Below are 21,487 nucleotides of genomic sequence, written 5' to 3'. Positions count from 1 at the left end.
TAAGCTATAGGTTAAAACATGTTTATCAGTACAATGTACTTGTATGTACACCAAACTGATCAGGAATTTATGAATTTGTCTGAAAATTTCTCGTTGACAGAACAAACAGAGTTTTTGCAAAAACATGACACCATGCTCATACACAAATAAACAATTATGTCACTGTTCAAATCAGTCAAAATTTAAGTTACTGTTATATAGCAATGTGTCATCTGTCCTATTTTTAGAACTATCTTTTTAAAACACTATTCCATTATCAACAAATTATATGAATTGTTAAATCTCAATGGCCATGGTACCTACCCCGTTACACAGATGTACATTGGGACAGTTGATGGAGTAAGTTTCTGTACTCCTCTGGTGTCTTTAAGTGTCGTCTGCTGAATCTTCTGTTTTAAACCTTCCAACTCACAGTTTGAACACAACAACAGTTTCTGTCTGCATTCTGTTTCAATCTTATCTTCTCCAACTGTGGCTTACAAAATTTCTTCAAAGTAATTAAGAAAATTAGGTAAAAATCCACATCCCATTTACACTGGCTATCTGCCAACAGTTACAAAGACAATCACGGAAGACAATCAACGTCTCGATTCCGATTCCAATGCTTGATTCAAATAACCTAGATATAACTAGATCACAAATAATGATATCATCGTTGATGTTTTCGTGAGATGAACTTGTTCAACTGTAGATAGCTTCTCAAATAAACACACTATGATGTATACTTTTTTCCTAACTGAATGTCAGCTGATAAAATTTTTTAAATATTCCTGTAGCAATCAACAGATAAACACAAATTTGTTCTGAGGAGTTTTTAACATATTCCTGTGGTTCTGTTTAAAACTTCCATTGATATATATATATATATATGTTTGTGTGTAAAATCCTGACAAATTCAAAATTAAACTCCACAGTTTGCTTGGCAGCTGTCTGACATTATGGGAATCCTCCTGTTGTGAAGAAACAAGACAGCTGTGTAGAAGTCATCCTCGGCCTTGTTCTCCGAGGGTGGATGGGTCAGTCCTATTTGTCCCCTAGTTTTTGGTGCAAGTGAACCATTATATGTAACTTTCAAACTCACCAAACATCTGCAGTACTGGTCAAATTAACAGAAACTCAGCTGGAGACCCTCTCAACTGGTCACATTCTAACCTCCCAGCCACAGAAGTCGTTCTGACCACCAGGATGACCAGTATCTCTGATGACCGGTGTGGTCAGTTATTTATCTTTCACCCCTTCTCCCCACAGCAGGAAATCATTAGACACCTCTGGCCCAGCAGAGTATCAAATATACTGAAACATTCTTCAGGCCTGCATCACCCCAGCTGGGGTCATCTCCACCAAACTTTCCCTGTAGTTGGACCAGTGTGACTATCCACACAGTTAATAAGTCTCCGTATCAGTCAGGAATCTAAACAGGATCATAATCTACACAATTTTAATAAGTCTATATCGGTTCGAACCTGATAACCTAACACTTTAATCTACTCCAACACCACCTATGATAGTACCTTTTATAACGACTATCACTTTATCATACCTACCAGGTAGAAATATAGATACACCTGACTTGACTATCACAGCTGATCATGACAAGACCACAATTCTCTTTTTCACAAAATATAGGTGTGATTTTATGCACTTTCGAACCTTGGTGAAAAATTCTGGTCGATATTACATATCCCTTATTGATTATGTCGTGCTGTTTCGCAGGGTCAATAATCAATCCCGTTACCTATCGGCAGTCACTGGCGTTCTGTGTGTTAAAACCTTGGCTATATGTAATATTACCCACAGAACAGTTCAATATTGAATAATCCCGCCGAATACACAGGAAAACTCTGACCTGGGATCCTAAGTAGTTAGAGCTGGATTATATACATGTATATATATCCAATAATGTTACGAAGATTTCTTCCAAAGGTATCACAAGCGATTGTTTACACACAATGGGACCAAATCATAGGTCTTGTTAAGTTATGTCAAATAGCCATAGAATGCTTCATATCCTGTGTTAGCCGGGTGCCTATATAGACATCACAGCTGGTCAAATAAATAGCTTCCTCTTTCGGTCAAATAAATACTGACAATAGTGTCCTATACCTATAGAATGTAGGTATATATGTCCAGTGTTACCAGGGTAGTTCGCACATCAGCTGGGTAAATAGAGGACAACAATATCGTCCCACAACCGATACATCAGCCTTAGGCCTCGACTAATATAATTTGTCCCGCCGATTATTCGTCTGAAGCCGAAAAGTATCACCAGCTGATCACAATAAACATCGCCAGAACGTCATCAGGACACAGCACAAACTAAAACGGTATGTACAGCTATACCGAGGACACACTTATATGGCGATGACAGTGCTGTATTTCAAATTGTTGTGGTAGAAGAGACGAGTCTGAATCCTTTGTATAACGTACGTATACCCTTTATGGCTGGGTATCTACCAATCACACCGCCGGCTGATACACAAGACATAATCCGTCTAGCAGATGTGTAACTGTCGTCGGTAAAATACACACCGATGGGGTGACAAAAATTTTTATCGAGAAAATCCAAAGAAAATCTATAGGTGAAGCTGTTATTGATTTTTGCAAATGAGCAGTTCTTTTATATAGCCTGCAGCAGATGCCGTTGATAACGTAAAATCAACGTAAATATTATAGGTATTGTCATCGGGAAATGGACCATGCATAACACCTGCCTTGTCCTATCAAATAACCCAGGTATGACCGAATCACACACACTAAAACACTCATGTCATGTGACCATGTTAGTACAAGTGACAGCTGTGGGTCCAGTCATGTGACCTCCAGGCTGACCAGGCTGGCCAGGAGAAGAGTGGGAGTAATCGTGAAGCTGTTGTAATTTATCTGCCTGGATCGGGGTCTTTATCAATTCTGGTCCTTCGGGCTTGCCTGGCTGGCCGAATAAATCAAGCTAATGCTGAGTAAATTAGAGTCCAACAATCACATCCTTCTTTGTATTTTAATTTGTACCTCCATTATTCCACTCTGTATTCAACTCCGATCCCCTACTTCATTTTGTTAATGATAATTTGCGACTGTCTCTCCATCCATATATTTCCCTGCTTAGTGGTAGAAGCGACATTCCTCCACACTTTTATTCAGAGTAAGTAGGAACACTTGACCATGTTTTCAACTGTATTTAAATGTTCTGAGCTAATGTCTCGGAAAACAACACCCATGACACAGTCACCATGTTCTAACTGTACATGCCCAGAGGTAGAATTTCTCATAATGTTAGTAATTAACTGCGGACAACTCATAAAGAGCAGTCTACTTCACACCAGATGACTATCATACAACATTACCAGCACAACCTGTATAGGTAAAATGTAGGTATATATGTAATTAAGTTTCACTTGACTGTCCACACAGGTATATGAGTAAGAAAGTTTATGCCTGCGGATAGCGAACTCTTTCGTCCTGGGAGCTACACTCTCCCTAATGATAAATATACATCTCAGGTTTTCTTACAAACCGATCTGTTGTCCAAATCTAAGATTTATCCCGGGGATATTCAAACAACCTGGTAATATTGCCTGTGAATTCTCCAGTTTATACGGCTTTAGTTTCTACATATTCTCCGTAATACACAACCTATCTTAGTTTATATCTTTTGGCCAAATGCCTGAATACTATTCTTAAATCTTTTCAAAAGGAGGTCAAATTAAAATAAAAAGATCTTCTTTAGAACTATCTGTAGGGTGTATTTATATGCTATTTTCCCACATCCTTTAACCGTTTATACCGTATATAAAGTGTACAAGTCATCATGGTGTATCATATGAACAGCCGTTACAGAAATTGAATATTTTATGCAAAATATAAATGTAATATTAATTTGCCCAAGGCATGTTGTACACAGAGAGCAGTGAATAGGCAAATTCAGCAGAACTGTTTCCAAAAGTTTGTAGATATATATATACTGATGCACAACGTTTTTATTTAAAGTTCAATATATATATTATATATACATATTTGAAAAAGAGGAGTCAACACGGTATACATAAAAACCTTAGCGAAATTCAAATGTTTATACCATGCTGATTCAAATATTAACCAATACACAAAGCGCTAGCAATTTAAAGTTTAATTATATATATACCTATATGTATATAACTGTATTGTACTACAGACAGATACAAATCATACCTATATTCTGATATATAAGATACTAACAAAAGTTCTCCTTGGACTAACCTAGTTAACGTACCGTATCCTGACCGACAACTTGTCAAAAGAGCTGAAAAGACACCAGATATATTTGTCTAGCGATATCAGGATGGGTACGGTACAATATGGGTGGATTTGGTGTCAAATGCCAACAATCGTTGAAAGGAAATTTAAAACAGTCTGCGTGATGTAATCTGCATCAGTACGGACTACTTATGGCAGACAACAAAGATCTTTTATGCTTTTGTCAAAATATAATCACCTCCATTGTAAAATGAACAATTCAAATTTTTAATTCAAGTATTGCCTTTTTTCTCTGTAAAGTAGATATCTATTGTCTAATTGTATGTAGGTACTCGCTTACAATGGTAATTCATTTATGATAAATTTTGTTTCCTCCAAAAAGTAGATTTCTTTTGTCCAAGTAGCTTACTTCTCTAATTACGATACATTTATGACGACAAAATCAATATTTTGTCTCCTTCATATAGTAAATTTCTTTTGTCCAATTAGCTTACTTCTATAAATTTTCTAATTACGGTACATACATTTATGATGACAAAATAAATTTGTCTTCTCCATATAATGAATATCTCATGTCCAAGCAGCTTATTTATATAACTACAGTACATACATTTATGACGACAAAATTTTTTCCCCTTTTTCTTTGTAAAGTGAAATTCTTTTGTCCAAGTATATACAAATATAAAATTACTTACCAGAGTTTCGGTTGAAGCATGAAAAGAACCCCATTTCTGAAAGTCAATCCATCCGAGCTATAAGGGGACCATTTAAGCTCAAATGGACCCAAATTATAAACAGCTTAGCACAAATACTGCTTATACACATAATTAATAATGACAAAATTAATTTTGTTGTTTTCCTTGTTAAATGAATTTCTTTTGTCCAAGTATATGTAAACTTTAAGCTAATTACTTATTCATACATTCATGACAATGGAATATTTTGTCTTTTTGTTTTTCTCTGTGTATAGTGAATTTCTCTGGTCCAAGTATACACATACTTACATTCAGAAGTCTCGTTCTGAGGGATTACCGAAAATGAAGATGGCATAATATTTGAGCCAATGTTCAAGAATATTTTTTGTTTTCTTTACAAAATATACTGCATTGTGGGACATCTAAATATGACCACCTCCTTTAACTGGACCCGTCCATTATATTTTTCAGTATGGCATATATATATATATGTTAAGCTGTTCCTGAATCAGATGTGTACAGCCTCAACTTGAATAGGGATCAAAACCGCATCCTTCTGACATAAACCGACTGAGCTACCTCCTTGTCAGAGAAAGTAGATATTAAACCAAGAACCAGCAAGAATAGTAATAAATTGATTCTGATCATCAGTGACTTCACATCAACATCCCTTTGAAGGATTTTTCACATTCCCTTAAAGTTCTTTTATATACTTCAGAGATAAAATCCTTCAGGGATTTAATTTGGAGTTTTCATTTTCATTTTATGGCACATACCATATCATATAGCTCTGTTAAGATGAACAATCAAGTGTTATGTTCAAGTACAGGCCCCCAATATAACATCTTAAAATATGATCATGACTATATATATATATAACCATATATTTAACATTTTATTTGAAGTTGTTGGGCTGATTGCTTATAATACTCATGTGCAATAGCAGAATATTTATAGAAATACTGCAACAAGTGTATTTTTTAGTAGTTAGTTTTCGTAGAAGATTTATTTTTCAGTGTAGTTTCTATTTGTGATTTTATGGTATCCCCAAAAATAAAATTACCTGAAAAATCTCACCAAAGGCAATAAACAAGGCCATGGAAATGTAAAGGACATTTTCATCTCACCAAGGCAATTATCAGGGCCATGGAAAAGTAAAGACATTCTCATCTCACCAAAGGCAATGATATGGGCCATGGAAAAGTAAAGACATTCTCATCTCACCAAACGCAATTATCAGGGTCATGGAAAAGTAAAGGACATTCTCATCTCACCAAACGCAATTATCAGGGTCATTAAAAGTAAAGGACATTCTCATCTCACCAAAGGCAATGAAGACCTGATGCGAGATGAGTCTGTTACCTAGTTAATAAACCCCAACTTGCCTATTGCAGTTCAGTAAAATTGCTTGCCTATTGCAGTTCAGTAAAATTGCAATAAAATTACCATTTTATTATCCTGCAATAAGACCACCCATATTCAACTATCATCTCATTACTCTTAAATAAGCCCATCTATACTTGTGAGTAAATAGCCCCCTAGGGCTTATCATAGGGTAATACAGTAGGTTGGTATATACATCTAGGAAGGAGTTTTGCATGACATATCTCCCTTATTTAATCTGAATTCACTGTTATGACGAAGGAGTTTAATGTTCTTATAAAGAAATCTTAATTGTACATAAATGTTTTATATTTATCTACAGTGTGTGTATACATATTCAATTTAAAAAACAACTTCAAAGTCGCTTTTAATAGCTGACGGACTGTAGCATTTAATTCCTGTACAGCGATATTTTATATCCTATTGATGACATCCTCAGCAGTATTCATTTTCTCTTTACGGTAATGAATCTATTGTTATATCCTTTATAGAGGAAAAATGATATATAGTATACAAGTCGTTTGATATAGCTTCTTTTCTTTGAGCGAACGAAAGTCATTAAACGACCCTAAAAAATGCACTATCTTTACGCCACAAATGTTTTCTCGGCCCGATTCAAAAGGAAAGAAATAAATGTACTTAGTACGCTTTATATAAAGCATGTGTCACTTACTTTGATCGGCTGTTAGATATCTTCAGCTATTGAGAAATCTCACTTACCTGAAAAGAAAAAAATAGAAAATATTGATTATCGACACTATTAAGTAATCAATGTAAAATAATACCATAATTATTGATTCACTTAAAAATCTCCAAGCTTCAAAATACCGAAATCTTAAAACATCTAGTTTACTGTAAATGGACAAATTTTAGTGGTGATTTTATTTTTCATGGTTTTCACTGTGTAATCATTGAGCTAAAATAGCATTGTGCTAAAATAGCATTGTGGTGTATCTTTATTTCCTATACAAGTACACCAAAATACCACAATCTTAAAATATTTCATTTACTATAAATGGACACATTTTAGTGGTGATTCAATTTTTCATGGTTTTCACAATGGAAGCATTGTTCTAAAATAGCATTGTTTTTTTTTGTTTTGTTTAACGTCTTATTAACAGCCAGGGTCATTTAAGGACATGCCAGGTTTTGGAGGTGGAGGAAAGGTGGAGTACCCGCAGAAAAACCACCGGCCTACAGTCAGTACCTGGCAACTGCCCCAAGTAGGTTTCGAACTCTCGCAACACAGAGGTGGAGGGCTAGTGATAAAGTGTCGGGACACCTTAACCACTTGGCCACTGCGGCCCCACAAATAGCATTGGGCTAAACCTATAGTTCCTATAGGAGTACATCTAAATACCACAATCTTAAAATATTTAATTAACTGTAAATGGACACATTTTAGTGGTGATTTTATTTTCATGGTTTACACAGTGGAAGGTGGTTTGGTTTGTTTGGTTTATTTTTTTAAACGTCCTATTAACAGCCAGGGTCATTTAAGGACGTGCCAGGTTTTGGAGGTGGAGGAAAGGTGGAGTACCCGGAGAAAAACCACCGGCCTACAGTCAGTACCTGGCAACTGCCCCACGTAGGTTTCGAACTCGCAACCCAGTAGTGGAGGGCTAGTGATAAGTGTCGGGACATCTTAACCACTTAGCCACCGCGGCCCCTATACAGTACATTATGGTACAATACAAGTGTGCTATACCTATAGTTCCTATATGAGTACACTAATTTATTATTAATAATTAATATCTGATCATGTTTAGTACACCACATAGCTATAGGTACAGTAATAATTTAAAGTACTTCAAAGGAAATATGGATACATGGAACAACAAGTCTTAATCCTATGGTGATTCATCCAACAAACGACATTTACCCAAAGTTTGTTTTCAATTTAATTTCAATAAAATTCAAAATTCAAAACCTTGACAGATTTTCTCTTCCTTGCTAGGATGGTATGACTGGGGATGTTAAACTTCCTTTTTTCTTTTTTTTTGAAATTACGTGAATTATTTTGTACATATGAGGAGCTTTGCGTTAAATAAATAATTGTTTTAAATACAGTTTGATTAAATTATACCTGGAAACTGAAACTCTTAAATGAACTGATGAGTTAAAATAACGCTTGATAAGTTTACATTTTACAATATTTGTGAAGACATAGAATATATGAATATACGTATACTAAAAAACAGGAAGATAATGCTTTGATTGTGGAAATTATTCATAGAAAATAACTACAATATATCCAGCTTTGAAGAGGAATTCAGGGATAAGGTTTTTTCCCTATGTGGATGATGGGAAGAATTTTGGCTAGATTGAAATGGTTGTCATATTTCATAGGACATGTCAGTTGCACTGCCCCTCACTAGTTCAGTAATTATGCATATATATCTGATATAAAATATAGACTGCATTTGACTATACATGTACATATTTTAATCAACAGTGGCTGTCAAATTATGATCAGCAATGAAATTCCTACAGGGCTGCTATATCATAGCAAGTACAAAGGGAAGTAACTCCTACATGCCTATCCCGCAAAAAAGAAAACAAGACCAATTCAAATATATGCAAGCTGCTGTACTAAAAATAGCAAACACACCAATGTGGCAGTGTACTGTCAAAATAAAAATCCTATCCTGTCATACATATATTTAATATTTATTGAGGTCATGATAAATTATATTTATTTCAATGGCTCTGCTAGGGGATCGCCAAGACCCCGGCTTACACGAACAATCTTCTACAGATTGATCAGAAGCTAAAGGGAAATTCTCTGTTGCGAAGTACGAAGTACGGGAGAAGCCAATATCTAACCAGACTGACAAATATGTATACATACGTGCTTAGTTTCCTAAAATGTTGCTTGTACATATGTGACACCATTGTACGATATACAATGTACATCAATATCCTATATATATTAACATGTATTATTCCCAATAAACCATGCCAGTGTAAATATAAGACCCATTCAACATGCCCATTGTAGAATTTGATTTAAAGTACTGTACATAATAGTTATGGTGGCCCCCTAAGGTCAAAATATTCACATAGAGTGCATGTATTGACCATGACTCTAATAAGACTGTTGGTCAGAGACATGGTCAGTTGGTCAGCCAGTCAACAAGACAGCAGCTGCCAGCCCAATCAGTGTTGTAGTGATTGTTACCCAGTGTTATAACATAAGCTAATGGTGTCTTTAGATGTCCTCCCAGCCGGTACCCCCAGGGACAGTAATTACCCAGGCCTATCTGATCAATACTGCTAACAACATTCAGTGTGTGGGAGTGTATTACTGTACTAATACCATTTCCCAGGGCCTCCCACAATTCAAACACACAAGTTATATACATACATCATGTAGAGTCATTGCTTTTTAGGAGTCTGTATAATTTCTTCGTCTGTTTAATAGATCTGTATAGTTTCTATTGTTTAATAGATCTGTATAGTTTCTATTTAATAGATCTGTATAATTTCTATTTAATAGATCTGTATAATTTCTACTGTTTAATAGATCTGTATAGTTTCTACTGTTTAATAGATCTGTATAGTTTCTACTGTTTAATAGATCTGTATAATTCCTTCGTCTGTTTAATAGATCTGTATAGTTTCTACTGTTTAATAGATCTGTATAATTCCTTCGTCTGTTTAATAGATCTGTATAATTTCTACTGTTAATAGATCTGTATAGTTTCTACTGTTTAATAGATCTGTATTGTTTCTACTGTTTAATAGATCTGTATAGTTTCTACTGTTTAAAAGATTTGTATAGTTTCTACTGTTTAATAGATCTGAATAGTTTCTGTTTAATATATCTGTATAGTTTCTACTGTTCAATATATCTGTATAGTTTCTACTGTTTAATAGATCTGTATAGCTTCTACTGTTTAATAGATCTGTATAGTTTCTACTGTTTAATAGATCTGTATAGTTTCTACTGTTTAATAGATCTGTATAGTTTCTTCTGTTTAATAGATCTGTGTACTTTCTACTGTTTAATAGATCTGTGTAATTTCTTCGTCTGTTTAATAGATCTGTACAGTTTCTACTGTTTAATAGACCTGCATAGTTTCTACTGTTTAATAGATCTGTGTACTTTCTACTGTTTAATAGATCTGTATAGTTTCTACTGTTTAATAGATCTGTACAGTTGCTACTGTTTAATAGATCTGTATAGTTTCTACTGTTTAATAGATCTGTATAGTTTCTACTGTTCAATAAATCTGTACAGTTTGTACTGCTTAATAGATCTGTATAGTTTCTACTGTTTAATAGATCTGTATAGTTTCCACTGTTCAATAGATCTGTATAGTTTCTACTGTTTAATAGATCTGTATAGTTTCTACTGTTTAATAGACCTGCATAGTTTCTACTGTTTAATAGATCTGTGTACTTTCTACTGTTTAATAGATCTGTACAGTTTCTACTGTTTAATAGACCTGCATAGTTTCTACTGTTTAATAGATCTGTGTACTTTCTACTGTTTAATAGATCTGTATAGTTTCTACTGTTTAATAGATCTGTGTACTTTCTACTGTTTAATAGATCTGTATAGTTTCTACTGTTTAATAGATCTGTATAGTTTCTACTGTTCAATAAATCTGTACAGTTTGTACTGCTTAATAGATCTGTATAGTTTCTATTGTTTAATAGATCTGTATAGTTTCCACTGTTCAATAGATCTGTATAGTTTCTACTGTTTAATAGATCTGTATAGTTTCTACCGTTTAATAGATTTGTATAGTTTCTACTGCTTAATAGATCTGTATAGTTTTTACTGTTTAATAGATCTGTATAGTTTGTACTGCTTAATAGATCTGTATAGTTTCTACTGTTTAATAGATCTGTATAGTTTCTACTGTTAAATAGATCTGTATAGTTTCTACTGTTTAATAGATCTGTATAATTTCTACTGTTTAATATATCTGTATAGTTTCTACTGTTTAATAGATCTGTATAGTTTCTACTGTTTAATAGACCTGTATAGTTTCTACTGTTTAATAGATCTGTATAGTTTCTATTGTTTAACAGACCTGTAGAATTTCTACTGTTTAATAGATCTGTATATAGTTTCTACTGTTTAATAGATTTGTATAGTTTCTACTGTTTAATAGATCTGTATAGTTTCTACTGTTTAATAGATCTGTAGAGTTTCTACTGTTTAATAGATCTGTATAGTTTCTACTGTTTAACAGACCTGTAGAGTTTCTACCGTTTAACAGATCTGTATAGTTTCTACTGTTTAATAGATCTGTATAGTTTCTACTGTTTAATAGATCTGTAGAGTTTCTACCGTTTAATATATCCGTATAGTTTCTACTGTTTAATAGATCTGTATAGTTTCTACTGTTTAATAGATCTGTATAGTTTCTACTGCTTAATAGATCTTCATATTTAGAAAGAAAAAAACAATAGTTTCCACTGACTGTTTTTATGTACATTGCTTTACACCTACAGCCATTTTATAAATTCAAGTAATTTCATCTAGTTCCGTTAACGTTATGGACCAAAAAAATTCTGTTGTTCAGATAAGAAAATAATTGTTGAAGTTGAAACAGGGCACCATCTACTCTCAACACAAATTAACCCTGATATGTAACGCTTTCAAACTTGGACTAAATTCAACATATCCACTTTGGATCTGAACCTTCTGAGAAGCTACTGTATATATATCTTTAATACAATCACAGCATATGGTAACAACGATCCCTGGGTCTGTTCTTCTCTGATATCTTCTCTCCTTAAACTAAATATGTCTCAATTTGATGGAGAAATTCCTTCAATTTAACAGCTGGCACAGATTTCAGTGAGAAGAACCCACAAACTAGATTTCAAATCACTTGAACTTGAATTTAATGTACAGAGACGTCAACGCCATAAATATGAGAGCAATCAGTGTTGATACATTTTGATATCGGCAGTTACTGTATTTTCTGGCTTTTGATCACCACCCATAAAAATTTATACCACCTATGTACTGGTTGATAAAGTTTCCTTTTGATAAATATTATTGTATTTTATCAGACATTCAGTTTCCATGAAAATATATAAGTTGTTTGTACATTGTATTATTTCAGACATTTTTTCTTGATCTCCGCATTGGATGGATATAACAATCATGTGGAGGTTGGTGATATGCAATGTTGATTTGCTATTAATAACTAGTTTTAGAAACATCAAAATGATACCTTTACATCAATTCTCTTAAGTAGCTTCATGTTACAATGACTTGTACAAAACACTGCTCTAGATCTTGACTCGTTACAATTTCCTTATAATTAGTTCTGATTTCGATTAATTGCCATCCTATATAGCCATATCTGATTAAACACTGTCTTTGGTCTCGGTTAATATCCTTTTCTCAGGTTCATATAATCACATATTCACCTCAATAGAAGCCCATAATTGTATCCATTATGTTCATGTATATAATTATATATAGTAATAATAATAATTCACACTAGCGCTTTCAACATGCTTTGAGAGCAAGCTCTTCATTACACCTGAAGAGCTTGCTCTCAAAGCATGTTGAGAGCGCTAGTGTGAATTTCTGGTTTGTGTTTTTTATTATTATTACTATGTATACCCATCACAAGGACATTATATATTTTTAATTAATTATATATATATATATATATATATAGATTATGATTTACATGTCATATTACATATTAAGGTACATGTGTACACTAGTAAATGGTTAATATAAGCACATTAATTGTTGAACAGTAACACTACAAGTGCTCAGAACAGCATTCAAATCCCTGGTATATTTGTCAACTACATGTAGGTCACGCCTGCTCTTAAAGTGGAGGCCAAATTGGCCTCCTGAAAGTTGTTGATATGTTTTGAAGACATATGCCATTATGAGCTGGGAGATTTGAGCTGTCTGTGCTTGCTGCTGTTTGTTATTGATGGCTGTGCCCCCTCCCTCCACTTCCCCCCTCCCAAGCCCATTATGTAGGGACTTCACTAATTGATGTTTGAGAATCCTATTGATGTTATTGATGTAATGTACCTCCTTGTGACTGGGAGATAAGTCACATGACCTCCTGCTACACAGTCATCACACAAGTACAATTATAATGTACACATACATTTACAAAGCCTTCCTCATCATGTCAATACAAACTCTTACTTATTACAGATCTATAAGACCAGGCCTTGTCAGAGTTTCCTCTGGCCCTGACACCAGACATTCTGACAGATACAGCCTGTGACATCGATATTTACTCATCAGGATGTCTAAGCCTGATGTCAGGGCCAGCGGAAATTTGGGCCAGGCCAAGCCTTAGCGAGTTTCCTCTGGCCTGGACACCAGACTATTAAGACACACAGCCTACAGTCTGTGACATCAATATCTATTAATCAGGGATTCTAAGCCTGATGTCAGGGCCAGCCGAAATTTGGGCCAGGCTAGGACTAGTCTGAGTTTCCTCTGACCTGGACACCAGACTAAGACATACAGCCTAGTCTGTGACATCAATATCTATTAATCAGGGATTCTAAACCTGATGTCAGGGCCAGCGGAAATTTGGGCCAGGCTAGGCCTAGTCCGAGTTTCCTCTGACCTGGACACCAGACTAAGACATACAGCCTACAGTCTGTGACATCAATATCTATTAATCAGGGATTCTAAACCTGATGTCAGGGCCAGCGGAAATTTGGGCCAGACTAGGCCTAGTCCAAGTTTCCTCTGGCCCTGTCACCAGATTTAGACATCCTGACAGATAGTGCCTGTGACATTGATATTTATTAGTCAGAGTGTCCAAGTCTGCAGGTGTCAGGGTCAGAGGAAACTCTGGCTAATATAAGCTGGGCAAGGCCAGGCCAGACCAGGGTTTCCAATATGCCTGTACTGAATTAGTTTATTTACAAGCTGACAAAACAAACTCAAAGTTAATTAAGTGCCAAATTATAAAAGTTTTGAATAAAATCTTCAAAATTGTGAATTTCTTATTCTGACCCCCATGAGGAATTCAATTTCTCAGGATTCCAAAGCTAAGGGTCACAGACTGCCATGCTATTTAAATCCTAATTAATTCTCCCAAGTGCTCTACCTTCAAAAGCAGGTCATGTCAGACAGGAACCTCCTATAAGCAGATAAGCTGCAACAGGTACTTTTATAACCATTGCCAACAAACCTTGATGAAGACACAAGTGTATTGGATTGGTTTTGTTTCAGAACGCTATGTTAGTGTATACATATCTCTATAGTGACTTTCTGGCAGGTCCTTCATGGCAGGGGAGCAACATGAAAGATCGGTGAAAGTGAAACGCTGCCTACTATCACCAAATCATTTTTAATGCAACTCTACATGCAAAGCGACCATAAATATGTCTGCTACAATGAATTACAGATATACAAAAACTGCAGATGAATATTTAAGAATAAATTTCTACTGCAATATTCTTCTGTATACATATATATAATAGCGGTAAGTATCACAAACATTCCAAATACAAAGAATACCTGAAACTAAAAATATAAACCACAATCTATTTTTATAAAGTGCTTTTACTTGTTTGCCCTATCAAAATACCAAGTTCCATCATGCAATATTGAATAATTTAGAAGATTCAAGTGATATTTGATGAAAATAAAATAAAATTCAAGAAATTTAAGTGACCTCAATCTGATATACATATCTCCACATAAAATGCATTGTCAGAAACATATTATAAGAATGATATATATTTCAATCCAAATTCAACAAAAAGATATTTAAAATTTATCATTTTCGACTTATTCCAGTTTCAATTTTACTTTCATGTAATGTTTGTGATATTATATAATGTAGATATGTATATGTTAAGTGCAGACCACTTAATCAACATTTTACTCGAATCTGGAACTGTATAGAAAGGCTAAGTGCTGAGTGGGGGTATAAAAGGCCAACATTTCTAGGGAGTCTAAAATACATGTATACTTGGTGAAGTAGATTAGCCTGCCTCTTTACCAGTAGCTGATTCTCACATCATCTGTTTGGTATACACTTTGTTCGGGTTCTTATGTAAGTTAAAGTAGATTAGAATTTAGAGGGGCATTCCTTCGTTTAAATAAAGTGTAGGTCGCCAAAATGGAAACTTAATGAGAAATAAATATGTTTTCCCAAGTAGTAAAAGTTTTAATTTTTACATTAATACAGCAGTTTTACTCTCAAGGAAAACCAAAGTGCTTCAAGTATTAAATCCTCAGAATTCTCAATTCGACACAAAGTATCACTAATTACCGCAAACATAAAGGTATTTGCGTATGAAACGTCGTTTTCCTGTACATTTCTGTGTTACTTTCATTATTGGTAGGTACAAAAACTCATATAATCCTCATTCGGGCATAGACTTTAATTTTTTTATCAATAGAAATTTTGCAAGTTTCTGATGTCCAAACGAAGGTATGTCCCTTTAAGTAGGTCGGAGAATCAATAATATTGAACTATAGCAATTAAATGGAACGTCACAATCATTGTATACTTATATTATATATATAGGGGTGGTCATTGCTCACATAATAAAATATATTGAAAAATATCAAATTCCAAACTTTACTACACTTTGCCTTTAGATGTCCATTCCTTATTTCACTGGCTTTATTGGACACTCTAGTGTCCAGCTTGACCAGGCAAATACTTTCCTATAAATGGCCCTGTCAGAATACATATTTAAGCGAATGATATCAAAAACGAGGCTATATACTTATATATGTAACATTGGTTTGGGTGAAAACTGTACACTCGGGTCCCAGGCAAGATTCCCGGGGGAACCGGACTATGAGCTTTATTTTCATTTCAACAACAGCTTTATCAAAGATTAAATGCTTAAATTATCACTTTATAAAAAGATTAATTTTCACTTATAATTAAACCCTTACTGATCATGAGCTAAAAAAAAAAGAGAAAAGAAGATTAAGTTCATTATAAGAAAGTGATACAGGATAGGGCATAGTATAAAACGATGTACACACTACCATACAGTATCAACAAGGATGCAGATTTCTCCGTTTCTAGTTTGAACATGTACATGTGACATTAACACAATCTATCTATACTTCCTGAAATATCTTGGGGGGGGGGGGGGGGGGGGGAGGAAGATATACTGACTGTGTCATATTCTTTTTCTTTATGTAGCAAACTCTGGTTATGTTTTCTCCCAAGTACATTTTTATTCAGCCATTTTTGTTTCCATCAGAACATCGGCTTTCATGCCTGCATTGAGCCTTATAAGGGAACTTTAACAGACATGGTCTCATCATCTCAATGATAAAGATCTGACAGTGATTCCCATGAATATTTTTTTCTGAAACTCAGTGATACATGAAATTTAATTAGGGATATAGACAATATACAATTTGCACTTTGTTTAATTTAATCAGAAAATTGTAATTTGATTTGCTGATGACCATATAACAATTAAATTTAAAAAAAAATAAATAAATACCAGTAGATATTTTCCCCATCATATTTGGTCCTGAAAGACAGTATCTGCATGTGATGGGCCTAGAAGATATCTGGTGCTGCAACAAGCTATGTCTGACTATGAAAGTAGCTACCAGGTCCACAGAGAAGCTTTCTTGTCCTGAGAGAAGCAACCTGGTCCTGAGAGAAGTTATCTGAACCTGAGAGAAGTTATCTGAACCTGAGAGAAGTTATCTGAACCTGAGAGAACTTATCTGAACCTGAGAGAAGTTATCTGAACCTGAGAGAACTTATCTGAACCTGAGAGAAGTTATCTGAACCTGAGAGAACTGTTATCTGAATCTGAGAGAAGTTATCTCAACCTGAGAGAAGTGGTTATCTCAACCTGAGAGAAGCTATCTAAAGACAGAAGCTTCGTAATAAGCCAGGTCCTGAGAGAAGCTATCTAATTCTGTGAGAAGCTCTCTTGACCTGAAAGAAGCAATCTATTTCTGAGAGAAGTTATAATTATCTGAACCTGAGAGAAGCTATCTGCATGAAAAGCTTATAATTATTTATCTGGACCTGAGAGATGCTATATGTGACCTTGACAGAAGCTTCGTAATATACCTGCATGGTCCTGAGAGAAGCTATCTAGTTCTGTGAGAAGCTATCTTGACCTGAGAGAACTATCTGACATTGAAGAAGCTACCTGAACCTAAGATTAAGTAATTACCTGGTCCTGAGAAATTGTACCTGGCCCTAAGAGAAGCTATCCGACCCTAATTAATCATATCTAGCCCTGAGATAATCTACCTGGATTTAAAGGTAGCTATATATCTGGACCTTAAGGAAGTATCCTGACCAGACAGAATGTTCTATATATCTTGTACATGGTCATGCATAATCAATATATATTTTGGCTCAAGACTGATGGGTAAGTCAGTGATGCGTAGCCATGATATGCAGCCTGTGGGTTAAACAGGTGTGAGTGAATCTGTTATAGACTTCCACAGGTGTTCTATACTACCTATATACTGTAGTACGTAAGTACAGGTGTGGGGTACATACATATACAAATTGTGATTAATCAGCCATGACATTCCAATACTATATCTAGGCCGCTTAATCATTTATAACCTTGAGCACTTTAATTTAATGAAATTCAACTCAGTGTAAATCTAAAGTTTAAAGTCCTTTTTGTACTAGAATGAAAATAAAATACCTTTTAACCATCTCCTAATTATTTATATTTTTGCGACAAGTCCAGGAGTGAGCTCTATATAGTATAGTCCGTAGTCTCCACATTTTTGTTACCGTTACTTTAAATAACGTGGATTCTAATGACCTGACAATGCTTTACGGATTTAACATCACCCCTGAGTAATCAGTAAACATGCTGAGAGGCTTATAACATTTATTACAAGGTTCTGTTTATGTTAGCTAAGACCTCATACAGGTTTACAAGTTTTCAGGAGACCCAAAACTCTGTACAAGATGTTATAGTGCTTATATATTTTGGACCTAAATTTTAAGATATTGTAACTGTTTCTAACTTAGTTGCCAGTCTAAGACAGATATCTTTTGATATGTTTTTATGCATGCAATGCACTGTCTTGTAATGTATATTTTCACAAATTCTTATACTCCGATGTGAAATTCTCATACTCTCCATGAGCAAACAGTCACACAATCCTTAAATCATTATAACCAACAGAGAGTCAAACGAACCCCGGGGCCCCCTCTGATGAGAAATTAATGGTATACCCTCGAGTCTACCAGAAGAGAGTCAAACGACCCTTAAACCCCTCTCTGATGAGAAATTAATGGTATACCCTCGAGTCTACTGAGAAAGGAGTCAAACGACCCCTAAACCCCTCTCTGATGAGAAATTAATGGTTTACCCTCGAGTCTACCAGAAGAGAGTCAAACGACCCCTAAACCCCTCTCTGATGAGAAATGAATGGTTTACCCTCGAGTCTACCAGAAGAGATTCAAACGACCCCTAAACCCCTCTCTGATGAGAAATTAATGGTATACCCTCGAGTCTACCAGAAGAGAGTCAAACGACCCCTAAACCCCTCTCTGATGAGAAATTAATAGTATACCCTGGAGTCTACCAGAAGAGAGTCAAACAACCCCTAAACCCCTCTCTGATGAGAAATTAATGGTTTACCCTCGAGTCTACCAGAAGAGAGTCAAACGACCCCTAAACCCCTCTCTGATGAGAAATTAATGGTTTACCCTCGAGTCTACCAGAAGAGAGTCAAACGACCCCTAAACCCCTCTCTGATGAGAAATTAATGGTTTACCCTCGAGTCTACCAGAAGAGAGTCAAACGACCCTTAAACCCCTCTCTGATGAGAAATTAATGGTATACCCTTGAGTCTACGAGAAGAGAGTCAAACGACCCCTAAACCCCTCTCTGATGAGAAATTAATGGTTTACCCTCGAGTCTACCAGAAGAGAGTTGAATGACCCCTAAATCCCTCTCTGATGAGAAATTAATGGTATACCCTGGAGTCTACCAGAAGAGAGTCAAACGACCCCTAAATCCCTCTCTGATGAGAAATTAATGGTTTACCCTTGAGTCTACCAGAAGAGAGTCAAACGACCCTTAAACCCCTCTCTGATGAGAAATTAATGGTATACCCTCGAGTCTACCAGAAGAGAGTCAAACGACCCCTAAACCCCTCTTTGATGAGAAATTAATGGTATACCCTGGAGTCTACCAGAAGAGAGTCAAACGACCCCCAAACCCCTCTCTGATGAGAAATTAATGGTATACCCTCGAGTCTACCAGAAGAGAGTCAAACGACCCCTAAACCCCTCTCTGATGAGAAATTAATGGTATACCCTCGAGTCGACCAGAAGAGAGTCAAACGACCCCTAAACCCGGCCCTCTCTGATGAGAAAGTATCATACCCTTGACCAGAGGACAGTCAAACGGACCCCAAAACCTCTCCCTCTGATGAAAAATTATCATACCCTTGACCACAGGACAGTCAAACAGACCCCAAAACCTCTCCCTTTGATGATAAATTATCATATACCCTTGACCACAGGACAGTCAAACGGACCCCAAAACCTCTCCCTTTGATGATAAATTATCATACCCTTGACCAGAGGTCAGTCAAACAGACCCCAAAACCTCTCTCTCTGATGATAAATTATCATACCCTTGACCAGAGGTCAGTCAAACGGACCCCAAAACCTCTCTCTCTGATGAGAAATTAATATATCCTTGACCAGAGGACAGTCAAACCCCTTATATAAACTCCCCTCTCTGATGAAAAATTATTATACCCTCAACTAGCTGACAGTCAAACGGAACCCTGAACCTGTCTCTGATGAGAAATTAATATATCCTTGACCAGAGGATAGTCAAATGGTTAAACCCGTCTCTAGCTCTGATGAGAAATTGTTATACCCTCAAGTCCTCGACCAGAAGACAATCAAACAGGCTTTAACTCTCAGATGAGAAAATCTCATAATTTTCATAACATGCAGACAGTATAAAATAATCCCTTAAATCTGTCACCCAGATGAGAAATTCTCTTATATATACCAGTACCCATGGCCACAATGGACTGAGATTGGGCAGCCAAACCCCAAGCCCTATTCTCATACTTTCAACCTATAGCTACTGAAGGCCAAGGACGACCGGACCCCCAACCCCACACCTCACCACCTTCCACCCCACATCCAAATACTGTTTCTGTTCCACCCAAACTCACTTTGAATTAAACCCCTGCCTTTCTATTTTTGTGTGAACCAATTCACATCATGTTTAAGGTCAAATTGTACTACTTCCAATAAAGTCATTATCAGATTTAAAATGTATCCACCACAACAGGATGTACATGTGTATAGGCTCTATCTATCAAAGAAAACACAAAAATAACCCACTTCCTTTTTCACACACCTTGTATTTCCAAAAAAACACACCACAGAGGCAAATTGACATCCTTAAGGTCTTACAAGGAGATCGACGAAAACAGGCTTATCATTTCTAATACCGGAAAAGTTGTATTCTGAGAATATATGATTCAAGATCACTGGTACATGTACATTGTGAGCGCTGAAAACAGATAGGCTATCTTTAAACTTGACCTAGTTTGCGAAATAAATCTCAAAAAATATTTACGATGGCATATTATATCTTAAGTGTAAATTCACTTTCTTCAACAATTTTAAGACAAAGATATATATTTTTACGTCTATTTTGGGATCACAATGAATCCTTCCTTTTCCCAATAAGATACAGATATCTTTTCCTGGAATGAAATTTAAAAGTACTTCCTGCAGAACATAATTTTACCACACCCTTTGAGTACAAAAACTGATACTGGTATATATATTCAACCCAAAAACTTCCCCGGGCTCAGCTTGACAGAAAAAGTTTCTCGTTGGTAATGCATGCAGATTGCTGAACAACTTGACCACCTTGAAATGCTACAGTGACTATACACATGGTGATAAGATACATATCGGCCTATCTGTTGAGGACAGACAGGGCTTTCACTGCGGGAATATTAATGTGCTTTACCATAAAAAGGTACTGAATGCACAATGAGGAAAATAAAATAAGCAATATCACATTAATAACAGCAGTAATATGCGTATGGTCGCCAGCACATGTGATCCCACGATATCGATAACTATATATATATAGCTATGTGCAAGCGACATTGAGTACATGCATTCTGTGCGAGATCAAACGAATCCCACGATGTTTCTGCAATAAATATATCTAGATGGCCTCCAGTACAA

At 35.6% G+C, this 21,487-nt stretch overlaps 1 protein-coding gene across 4 annotated transcripts in view; it reads right to left on the bottom strand.

The window, feature by feature from the left end:
* The window catches only part of LOC117330815 (IQ motif and SEC7 domain-containing protein 2-like), a 76,380-nt gene that overhangs the window by 50,111 nt on the left and 4,782 nt on the right, over positions 1–21,487 (bottom strand). Inside the window, exon 1 of one of the 4 annotated variants that reach the window (XM_033889318.1) lies at positions 304–2,752. The exons of 2 other annotated variants lie outside the window; for them this stretch is intronic. In XM_033889318.1, the coding sequence (XP_033745209.1) occupies positions 304–323 (20 nt within the window). In that variant the 5' untranslated portion in view covers positions 324–2,752. Of the gene's footprint in view, positions 1–303; positions 2,753–21,487 lie in introns of those variants that run through there. One more of the 4 variants, XM_033889322.1, reaches the window with a different exon arrangement.

This window comes from Pecten maximus, chromosome 7 (assembly GCF_902652985.1).
Source record: "Pecten maximus chromosome 7, xPecMax1.1, whole genome shotgun sequence".
Lineage (NCBI taxonomy): Eukaryota > Metazoa > Mollusca > Bivalvia > Pectinida > Pectinidae > Pecten > Pecten maximus.
This window is presented reverse-complemented; position numbering and strand designations above follow the sequence as displayed.